Here is a 12,345-nt window from a genome sequence, read left to right on the forward strand (position 1 = left end):
AGCTGATGATATAATGCCCATCAAGTTGTTTCAAGAATAAATATTTATTATATGAAATTTCCAAATAAAAAACTTAATATTTTTTTCTTCAATTAACTATAGATATTTTTTTCCAGATAGTAGGGGCTGTGTATGAACCTGTGCCAGATGGACTGTACTCTGAAAAAGTGTCGCTTACTATTAAAAGGTAGATATTCATCTAGTTTTATTTTGATATCTTGCTGAAAGGATGTTTTGCTTTGTATGTTTCCAGCAGTGACAATATGACACTGACTTTTGCTGCTTTAGCAACTGTTAGTTTTTGTCTTCTTATTTAACGGAGGTATCCACTCACCTTGCTAATAACACGTGCGGTATAGGTGAGTCTAAAAACTGCATGCCAGTAGAGTCAGCACATTCAGCAAGACAGAGTAGAATCATTACTGACGTTTAACACTACCAGTGCTATACTTGATCCCCTACACATCAAATTATTTTTTTTTTCATAGATTACAGCATTTTGAGTAATTTCTAAGAGCAGTTTGTGGTCAAGTAGGTAACCCTTGTCGCAAAATGTTTTTTATAGATCAACGTATGAACACATTCATAGCTTTGTGTGTTTGTGACTGACAAATACATTTCCCACTATCTTCTAATACTGTTAACAAATCAGAAAATACACAGTAATGGAGGAAAATGCAAACATTTCTTTGTTCCACTCACTCATCACATATTTCTCTTAGCTATGATTACATATTCCTGGTGATAATGTTATATGTAAGGCAAAGTATAGAAAGTGAGTGCACTCCTAAGAGATTTAGCTCCGTTGATAGCCCACTTTAGAAGAACTCTACTTATAACAAAAATAGCTTTTTCAATCAGCTGTTGATTCCATCTCTAAAAAAAAGCACTTTATAGTGCAGAAACTGTAACATTTTAATACTATGTTTTATTGTACAAAAAAAAAAAGTTTCTGTTATTTAAAGACCTTGAGGATGAAGATCTACAGTGGAGAGGATAGGAGCTAATACAACTAAGATTTAATTTTCAAAGGTCCTGAAAATAATAGTTTTAAATATTTACAGGTATTTGTAGTCAGAATAACTGGCTTTACTCATTCATTGTTCTCCATTTAAGAATAATACAATAATTCCAAATGTATCCAGAAAATAGCTTCAAGGCAGTATACATATCAGTATTGATACATGTTACAATCACTTATAATTTTTAATACATCTTTATCAATGGCTTAGATAAAAAATGTGAGAATCTGGCCTCTCTCTTTTCCTTCTTTCTCGTCTTTATAATGATGAGAAACTGTGTAGTATGGTTCTTTCAAGGTCAGTTATGGAGTTACTCTTTGTAATTATATATGTAGCTGCTGTATTACAACGGGTTCCCTAGTCCCATATCTTTATGCTCCTTTCATTATCATACTGGGACTACCTGGTTTAAATGGATGACTAGATAGGCATTTGTATGAAAAATTAGCATTGCTTTTTTCCTATCTCATAAGCATTTCCCAGATTATTTTAAAAGCAACAGGTAGCATAAAATTTGTAAAAGTATTATTGATTCTCTCTTACTCTGAGTTAGTTCTTAAACGAGGTATTATGTTTAGTTTTTATCTTATACTTTGTGATATATTTAGGCAGAATGAAAGAACAGCAAAGAAATGCAGTAATAGGGAGATTTTTTGATAGTATAGATGAGAAAACATGAAATGAGGAAGTAGATTTCCAAATGACTGAAACACAATGCCTGTTAAAGATGAATGTCATATGTAAAAACAATAAATCAATGATAAGGATTAGAAAACTAAAAACTTCATTTTGCAAGTGGGAATTTGCATTCAGTATTGCCATTATTCATTATTATTGTTAAAAGACAATTTTATTGGATTAAGCTAGTAAAGGAAATTCCAGAATTATCAGCACCAAAGTCTTTCAGTGCTTAGTCATCAATTAATTGTTTCTTTCTAGATACAAGGGAAATAGTCTAAAGACCTATCAGAAATCTTTTATAGCCCCCATGGTTCTTGGAAATTTTGACCAGTTTCTATGAATTAAAAACCAAGAAAAATCAAACGGGACAGTTCTTAAGGGTGAAAAACTTGTGTCTATTTATATGAAATTTAATATTTTAAATTAAACAGATAGTTATGATAATTAAAGAGATTACCTAAGTAAATTTGAGCAAATTTGAACAAACAAACAACAAAAAAATGAGATTAAAATCCAGAAGTTTAGGTACTGTAAAAACATTTTTAAAACTGCTACTTTACATGTGAGTTACAATGTTGTACTGTTTTAGAAATAATAAAATCATTCAGTGACACTTTTCTTTGAAGAAGGGTGTTGGGTCAAGTGTGTCTGTATGCTAGCTGGTCAATAATACTCTGAAAGCAAATCATAGTAAATTATCAGGTCAACTGGAGTTAATAGATTTAAGACAATTTATAGCACATAAAGAACTGTCTCTGATGGCCTTCATACCTTACCCTATGTACAAAATATTCTGGGGATTTAAAAATGAACCTTATCGTATTTTATTACAGTTACTAAACAGTTCCCTAGAGTGCCTGAAAGATGAAACACAGAACTGCAGAGTAATTTAGGTTGGAATTGACCCCAGTGGTCTTTGCTCAAAACAGAGACAATTAGATATGGTTGGTCAGGATCTTGTCTGAGTTCTAAATATTGAAGGACAGAGATCCCACCACTTTTCCGGGTTCTCTTCCAGTGCTTATCCGCCTTTGGGATTAAAAGTAATAATAATATTAGTAGTAAAAATAACCCTCATATCTAATTGGACTCTTCTGTGTCCTAATTTATATATGTTTTCTCTTGCCCTATCATTGTGCACCTCTGAGAAGAATCTGGCTCCATCTTTTCTATACTGTCTGTATCAGTTTTGGATTGGATAGAGTTAATTTTCTTCCTTGTATGGTATGGTGTTGTGTGATTTAGAATGAGAGTAATGTTGATAACATGTCGATGCTTGTACTTGTTGGAGAGCAGTGCTTACACAGAGCCAAGGACTGTTTTGCTTCTTGTGCTGCCCTGCCGGCAAGGAGGCTGGGGGTGCCCAAGAAGCTGGGAGGGAACACAGTCAGGACAGCTGACCCAAAATGTCCAAAGGGATGTCCCGCACCATGTGGTGTCCTGCTGAACAATAGAACTGAACAGGGGAGTTGCCCAGGGGTGGGATGCTGCTTGGGGACTGAATGGGCATTGGTCATTAGGTAATGGGCAATTATATTGTGCTTCACTTGTTCTATATATTATTTTTATTATTATTATTACACAGCAATCTTTATCTCAGCCCATGAATTTTACTTTTTTTTTTTTTCTCTCCAATTTTCTCCTCCATTCCACTGCAAGGGGAGTGAGTGAACAGCTGCATGGTGTTTAGCTGCCTACTGGGATAAACCACAATGCTCTTCCATTATAAAGATAGCAATCAGATCTCTGTGTAACTAGTCCAGGTCCCTCTGATAGCAGCCCTGCTCCCTGTGTGTCAACAGCTCCCTGCAATTTAGTGTTCACATGCATTTTGAGTGTGCATCCCATCTTCTAGGTCTTTAAGAAAGACATTAGTAGCCCCGTATCAATCCCTGAAGGGTGCTTCTTTCAGCCACCATCTGGACTTTGTACTGCTGATGACACACCTATTTGAGCCAGTAAGTTCAGGCAATCATTTTCAATTGTAATCATACTCCATTTGTAGTTATCTGGATACTGTAGGATATTGTGTCAAATGCCTTGCTACAGTGAAGTTATACACAGCATGTACTGCCCTCCTGTTGTCCGCAGTTCCAGCAATCTCATCATAGAGAGCAAGTCAGGTTCATCAGGTATGGCTGGAGTTTGGTAAATCCATCCTGGCTGTTCCCAGTCACCTACTTGTCCTTTGTGTGCTAGCTATAGTAGGTATCTAGCATAACATCACCCATGTTGGATCTGTTCCTTTGATCCTTACACACAAGCTCTTGACTGCACCATGTGTTGACATCTGCAGGCTGCCTCCACCCTGATTTGAGCCTTTCCCCCACATTGAAAGAATTGAGATCACTACCTCAGCCCTTTTCCCTTCACTCTTGATCCCAATGCTTTGTAGTCATGTTTGGTATGTTCAGAATTGTCCCTAGAATCATTGGTGTCCGTATGGATGAGCAACAAGGTAATGGCCCAAAGGTCAGATTAGTCTTGTTAGTCTTTCCACTATAGACTGAACCCAAGCACCTCACAAACAAGAGATTTCACAGTCAGATCAGTAGATAGGTGCCTCTGTTCCCCACAACAGGGAATCTTAAATGATTGTCAGCTGCTGCTTCTTATTTGTGACACTTGATTCAGACTCATCTGGCTCTTGTACGTCCTCTGTTAGTTCTTGATCCTTCTCACCCATTCCCAGGTCACTGTACCTATTCTGTAGTTACAGATTTTCAGAGAAAGAGCCTTCCTTCTGCTGGCAGAAGTCACAAACCTCCAGCCTCCCCCCATCTCAGGAGCCTCTGTCCACTGCTCCTTTGAGGGTAATATCTAGATTTCCTTCCTCTTTTGCATTATTTATAGTTCTAATCTCTGCAAAGTCTCTGTGAAGATCTTGTCAATCTCCTGTACATCCTACTGACAGCACATACTGCACTCCCTGCAGCCCAAGACCTGCACAGCAGCATCCCCCCATAGCAGTTCTGTCTGGGTTGGTGACTCTGAAGTGCCAAGGACAATTATTCCAGCTGATGCTGGAGACTGTGCTCTGTGGCGTGTTAATACCAAGGCTGCTCAGTGTCAAGCTGTCCCATACTGGCTTGAGCAGAGTTTTTGGGCCCCTTTGTGCACCTGCTGTACAGTCTGTTGTGACAGTTTCTACGTCTCTCTTGAACAGGAAAATGCTGCTTGATAATTTTCTCACTATGAAGACTTTGGCAATAACATTTTTCTAAGCTAGCAGATGTTCTCCCTTCAGTCTTTTTGCTTAACACTATTTATGCCTTTCTGAATGGTATCCATTTGTGAACTTTGAGTGCATAAGAACTTGAAATTGTTACCTTGCTAAATTTCTGTTTTATCTCAAGTGCTGGCCTGCATGGTTTAATAAAAAACAATGGAGGAATGCAGTGGTAGGAAACAGCTTCCAAGAAAGAAGTAATTAGTATTCATTAGAGAATGTTTCTTTCTATAGGTGCTTGACTCCTGATGCAGAGACACGTCCAGACATAGTGGAGGTCAGCTCTCTGCTGTCTGATGTGATGATGAAATACTTGGATGTTTTATCCACCTCCCATCTCATGTTGGAGAAGAAAATGGAGCGGGAGAGGAGACGAACCCAAAGGTACTTCATGGAGGCTAATCGAAATGCAGTAACCTGTCACCGTCAGCTTTCCACTTTACCACAAGTAAGTACATATACTAGGCTTTATTTTTGCTTATCACTGTGTGTCATATCTGAGAAAATAAGGTACAATAATACTGGCAGAAAATAAATCAAAATGAAAAGACCCATTATCTTAAAACATTTTTCCATTAGACTTTTAATTTTTTAAACAGGTATTCATTCATTTTGTTTTTTTGTGGACATGCTTGTGCAGCAAAAATAACAGTAACTTAAAACCTACTGTTATTTCACTTAGGAAAATGGTCTTATTATGAACATACTTGCTGTTTTGATAGAATTTTATAATGTTCAATTAATAATTAATAAATAAATTACTAAATAATAATAAATAATAATTAATAATGCATATTTGTGAATAGGAAAATATACACTTAGCTAGAGTGAAACAAATGCATAACCCGTTGCATGATTCACAAACGATGGCACCTAGAAAATGGAACATATATAAACATAATTTTTAATTACAGATTGCTAGATAAAGAGCAGTGAAGCTGATAAGGTGTTTGCTAGTGCTTTCTTACTGTCTGATATAGTTCAGATGAAATAAAGTTCTTTTGTTTGCTTCAGGCTATGTTTTAAGCACTCTTCATGAAGGATTCAGTATTTTACATAATGAAACAATCTTGTATGTGGTCCTGGAGAATTTTCTTAATTTTCTTTAAGCCTTTCTTAAAAAGGCTTTTTTTTTTTTTTTTTGGTAAAAGTTCACTGTGTAAATTATTGTTAAGGTAATTATAAAGTGAAGAAGTTGTGATTTACACCACTACTCTTTTGTATCACGGACAGAAAAAACAGATTTTTTTTTTATTTTTATTTTTATCGGGGCTCAATAGTTTGCACTGAAGTAGTAAAAAAGTTTTTTTTAGGTATGGCTGGTTCCAAACGTGTATTTTTTTTTACATGTTTTTTGTCTTCATGTGCCTGGTTGAGTAGAAAGTTTGTAGTAATTGATGATTTTTTTTTCTGTAGTTTTTTGAACTATTGATCCAAGATAAGTATTTGTATTATACACTCTTTTTTTCTCTCAATGAAAAATTTGCCAACAACTTCCAAAAAAACCTCAAAAAACCTACTGCGGTTTGAAAAGTAAGAGGTATGAATATGGAATAAAGATACAAGGTAAGATTTATAATGTAAAGCACTATGAATAATTATTTTCCATATTTATTGAGTTTTCTTACCCTACATGTTTGGAAAGTTGTTGTATATCATTATTTTTCAAATCTTGGTTTAGTCATTCTCTTGAATAGCTATGATGAAATTTGCAAAAACACCTATGGATATAAAGCTGCTTGATTTTGGATTTCAGTGCAATTATCCTGCTTTGAGAAAAGTGTTCTATCCAGATACCTGTAAGATATGATATGACTCATAACTTTACATTGCACTTAGAGTGTAAATTCATGTATAAATACTTAAAAAATACACCTATATACAAAAAGAAGAGGAAAGTTCCTCTGTGTTTTAGGATATAATGACTAGTCTTCTCAAGAAAGGAATATTGTAATTCTACTTCCACTCCACTGCATATTTTCTTTTGTGTATTAAATGAAACAGCTAAAAACAGGACACTCCGAGAAAGATCCAGAACACTACAGAAGCTGAGAGAGTATGGCTCGCTAATGAGAAGTGGGAAACCCGGCTGTGTTCTTGCTCTAAGTAAAACAGAACAAATCAAGATAGAATTTTCCAAATTTCAGAGGAGTGCTACAGGGCTTAGAAACAAAAGGAGCCATGTTGTTTCCTTGTTTTCACTATCATAAGGAAAGTTTATGAAATTGGAAGATTTCTTAAAAAAAAAAAAAAAAAAAAAAAAGAATATTTATTCCTGAAAATTTTGACATTTGAAATTAAAAAAAAAAAAAGACAACATTCTGAATTAAAGCATTGTGAAGAATTTCAAGCAGTTGTTCCTGAAATAAAAACTTTGTGAGGTATGGACAACCTAATTCATCTTAGTCGAGGTTCCAGCAGTTCCACAGCCAGGCAATTTGTCATTTTTCCATGGTATCAGGCAATTCAGTGTTTCTGCCATGTTGTTCAATGCTTTGTGGAAGCCAGTTATCTTACACTTTTTTTTTTTCCCCCACTGAAATGTACTTATGGCCTCCTTTTTCATCCCAGTTGTGTCACATTGTGAATGTTTCTGAAATAAAGTGCATGCTCTGTGTCCTTGCTTATGGAACTATGCAGCATAGGTCTTCTACAGCCAGAGCAAAACCTGTTTTATAAATAGTTTAAGACAAGTATGGAAACTGATAAGTAGGTAATGTGAAAGGTCAGTAGATGATGCTTAAGAAGTTCAGTTACCTTGCCTGACAAGTATAGCACAGAATCCATTCCTGAGGAAAATCCTAGCAAGAGAATCATTATGAGTTTCTTACCTGTATTTTTATTTTTCCTTGTCTTCTATAGATGTTGTTTATGTGAGAATAGGTGCAGATGTAAGGATGAGAGATATTTAATAGAGTTAGTGTGTTTAGTTCTGAAAGGTTAGAATTTGCTGACACAACACAGAGTACAAAGGACCTAAACCAGTAGTTATAGTAGTAGTAATTATCTCACATAATGCCCTAAAATAACAGTAGTTTTAAGTAATAATTAAAGTATCTTTTTAATATTTTCCTTTAAAGATATGAGAATAACCAAATATGAATATTATTGTTTCCCCCCCCCCTTTTTTTTGTTATTTATTTATTTATGATATCTAGATTTGTAAAGTGTAGATATTACTTTGACTATGTACAAAAAAAAAATCAAAATAAGTTACTTCTAGTTCTTTGGAAATAAGCATTTGAGTACATGGCCATCAGCAATTATTGGCATATTTACTGCATATATCCTGACGTATTGTTAATTTAAAAATAATGCTTAGAAGCCCTTGATAAGTATGTTCACATATTATTTGGCATATAAACAGAGTAACTTTTTTCCTACTGCCAGATTTTTTTAGCTTAAAATTCCAATACACCAAAAACAAATCAGGTAAAAACCTGCACTTTGTATGACAAAGTATGTTTTTCTTTAGAATGTTCAGTTGCCCTCCAAAACAATATAGAATGATGAATATTGAGATCAGCTATATTAGGAATAAATTCTTTACTGTGAGGGTGGTGAGGCACAGGCAGTGGAACAGGTTTTCCAGAGAAGCTGTGGATGCCCCATTCCTGGAGGTGTTCAAGGCCAGGCTGGATGGGGCTTTGGGCAATCTGGTCTGGTGGGAGGTGTCCCTGTCCGTGGCAGGGGGGTTGGAACAAGGTCATCCTTAAGGTCTATTCCAATCCAAACCATTCTATAATTCTATGATTTTGAATGTGGGGGAGAAAGATTTAAATTTTACAATTTCAATCTGTCAGCTAACATATATATAACAATATAAGAATCATTTCTACCTCTTGCTACTCTTGGCAGCAGGGTAGTCTGTCATGTCTGCCCATTTTTAACGTATTTTCAGAGTACCTTCTTTTTCTTCATTTCTGCATTTCTAGTTTGTGCATCTGGCATACATGTACTGTCACAATCCTTCTCTATAACTGGATTTTATAAACTGTATTCTTTGGGAAGTCAAACTTATTTTCACCTTTGTATTAGTAATGTCATTTGAATGTATATTTTATTTTACAATCCTTAGACACAAATCTACATATTCAGATAAAGTTTCCAACTGTGCTGTGCCTAGGTAATGGAAAAGTATGTACATTTTATTTTATTTTATTTTATTTTATTTTATTTTATTTTATTTTATTTTATTTTATTTTATTTTATTTTATTTTATTTTACTTTTTAGGATATTGCAATCTAGAAGAGTAGCTCTATATCTAGCTTCTGTTAGGGCTAATGGGGTGTCAGAACTCACGCCTTACCAGTGTTTGGTCTAAGCTGGTCCATTTGGGTTACCATTAGTTGAGTGCTTTGTCTTAATGTTCAAACGCACAAGAATGTTTATGAGCAACATAAAAGTTCTCTCTCTGAATTTTCCTGGTTTCACACTTGAATTGGTGAGTCTTCCAGCATGCTAGAAAGCATGCTACATAGACCCCAAAATTAGTCATTTTACCTTTACGTAGGATTTTTAGCTGCAGGTCATAGGACCTAGATCTGCAGATATCAAGGTTTTGTATCTCTAGTGGGCTTGGATGTCTCTGCTAGGAACCATACTCTGATTGTTCTGCTTGATTCCAGCCTGTGCTAAGAAGCCTGGCTTTATCTCTTGCAGAAGCAGATCAACTATTTATTGGGTAGAAGTAGTGAAAGAAGCAATATAACAGTTTTCAGACAGGTCAGCATCTAAACTGAAGAGCCTAGTCAGACTTGAAATGTCTGTGCAGTTTTTCTGTCTTCCATCCGCAGCAAGAATAATCTACCTTCATAGATTTTTAGATAATTAAAATATTTTTAGATAACTAAAATATTCTATTATGCCTTTTCAAGATTGGTTTAGAAACATCAGCAGTGCAAGTCAACTGATAAGCTGACATTTTTTTGTATGTCACTACTATGATGAAGACCCTAATGTAAATAACTATGATATGTTTCCTAAGAATGCCTGTAAATACAGAACATATTACTACTTCCACTCTTCTTTATCCATAAGAATCAAATTTGCTTATCTCAATCTGTTTCTTCGTTCATGGGGATGTGTGGCCAAAAGAGGAAGAGTTAAAGGTCATGGTTTACAAATCCATACTTTTGTAGTCATGCTGCAGGCTACAATAATTCTTGCGATTAAAAGCTGGCATCGATTTCCTCATTTTTTTTTTTTTTTTTTAGAAAAGAGGACACGCTCATAGCTATGTGAAAGGCAAAGAAGGACAAAATGATGTAACCGTTTTTACCAAGTCATCTACCCCCACATCCAAATGCAGTTTTGCACTGTTGGCAATTTGATCCTGCTAATAAGTACATTGGTAGTTTCTAAGCATCACCACATGCATTACAAAGTAGTACTTAATTAGCAATTCAATTTTAATTCATCCATTTTTCTTGTTAACTCAGACACAGAAACAAAAATGGGAGCAATGTTCATTTTAATTTCCTTTTTCTGAGTAGCTGGATATGTCTTTTATTTGTTCAATTCAGACAATCAATGTATAAAGATTTTTCTTAAAAAAGCTATCTATGAAGGTAGTAGGTGTTTTTTTATATTGGCTGAAGCAAATAGAGTGTTTGATTATACATCACTAGAATACAACAGGATATTAGTGTTGCAGCAATGTAGTCCAATCATTATATTAAGTTAGAATACTCTATTTATAGGAAAAAAAAAAAAAAAAGTGTGATAGTTCCAGTATGTGCACCACTGCATACAATTCCCATTGCTTTGAAAATAAGTGAGGGCTCAGGAATGTCATGGAAGTTTAGCATTCCACAAGCTGTTTTTTTCATCCATCTTTCACTCTGTTGATTTTGTTCTGACGGTTCTCGGTTTTGGAATTTAAGTAGCAGGTACTGGAATTAAAATTTAAATGCTAGAAGTTACTGCTTTTAAGGGAAAACCCATAATATGTTTAATTTCACTTCAATTATTAGTATGTCAAAGTTCTTCAATATAATCACAGAAATAAGGCAAGAAGAGTTGTCAGAAATTCTTGTTTCCAAGAAATCTCTGAGCCTCAGAGCTGTGTGTCACTCCTGACTGGTATTTGACCATTCATTCATAAAAATGTTTAGCAATAGAAACGTCTCTATGTGTCTATCCCACAGTAGGGAACAGTTTGGAAACAGCAGAAGTGTAGAAACTGTCTTTACTTTCAGTGATTGAGTGTCTGAGTCAGTCTTTTATGCCTTACAAAGATAATGTGTGGAGCACTATCAGGAGTGCTGAAGCACTATCAGAAAAAATTGGAAAACCCATAGCACAGTATAATGTGCTGTGTACTGTATCTGCAGTTTTTCTGATATTTTCTTCAGAAAATGTTGGTCTCACATGGTATGTTTGACAGAATAGATGTGTTATGTATGTCTGGTTTCCAGGAAATATGCATGTGCATATATGGCATGTATACAACACCTGAAATTGTCAGATCCACTCTTAACTACTATATAATTGGTCTGAGAGCAGTAAATCCAGCATGTCTTCAGAACATTAGATTTGTAGAGCACATTCAAACTTGTTACGTAGAGTGTGAATACTTCTCTCTGCAGGATTCCAAGTAGATGCAGCAGTTAAGTCCTTCCTTCGTGCTTTGTGGTCTTAAATTCTAACCTAAATTTTATTTGTTGCACCTTAAGCTGTTTGCTTTTTGTCCTCTCCACAGTGAAAATATGTGGGACTTATTTCTTACCTCTTATATCCTCTGTCATTATTTTAATTTGGACTGAACAATCAAATTCCATCAATCTTTGTAAGTCATGTCTTCTAAACCTCTGATTATTCTCACATCTCTCCTTTAAGTGCTCTCCACTTTTTTAAAGTGTAGTCAAAACTGGATTCAGTTACTCCAAGTGAGAATCTTATTGGTATTGAGAAGAAAGATTGCACAGCTCTTAAGATGATTTTCCTCTTCTCGTATCACAATATATTTACTTTTTCATAGCAGCATGATATTGTTCAGTCATGCTCTATTTCTGATCCGCTGAAGTCCCCAAATATTTTCCTGTAGAGGTGCTGTCTTACTAGTCCTTCCCCAAGTCCGCTGTATGCTTGTACAGTTGTTTGTGCTCATAGAGCTTTGTATTTTCCCTCTTTATTTTTTTTCCCCAGTTTCTACAGTTTCTCAAACCTGTATTTAAAATCTGTCACTTGCATTGATACAACTTTGTGTATGGTGTGTATGCTGTAATACGACATAGATGCATATGTTGCAGTCTATGCATGTTTAATAGACATTGCATCTATCCCATTATGCAAATTATCATTGGAATTCAGTGACTGTATTGAGCATTTTTGGACCAAGGTCAAAAAGGATCCAGAAAAATTGTGATCATTACCCATTTTCAGTATAACAAACCCTCAAAGCAATGACC

At 35.1% G+C, this 12,345-nt stretch overlaps 1 protein-coding gene across 4 annotated transcripts in view; it reads left to right on the forward strand.

Moving 5' to 3' along the window:
• NEK10 (NIMA related kinase 10) overlaps positions 1 to 12,345 on the forward strand; it is a 106,015-nt gene that overhangs the window by 49,983 nt on the left and 43,687 nt on the right. For all 4 annotated transcript variants that reach the window (XM_072033455.1, XM_027451089.3, XM_072033456.1 and 1 more), the window contains exons 25-26: positions 117 to 187; positions 5,167 to 5,380. In XM_072033455.1, the coding sequence (XP_071889556.1) occupies positions 117 to 187; positions 5,167 to 5,380 (285 nt within the window). The remainder of the gene's footprint in view (positions 1 to 116; positions 188 to 5,166; positions 5,381 to 12,345) is intronic.

This window comes from Anas platyrhynchos, chromosome 2, assembly GCF_047663525.1.
Source record: "Anas platyrhynchos isolate ZD024472 breed Pekin duck chromosome 2, IASCAAS_PekinDuck_T2T, whole genome shotgun sequence".
Taxonomy (NCBI): Eukaryota; Metazoa; Chordata; class Aves; order Anseriformes; family Anatidae; genus Anas; species Anas platyrhynchos.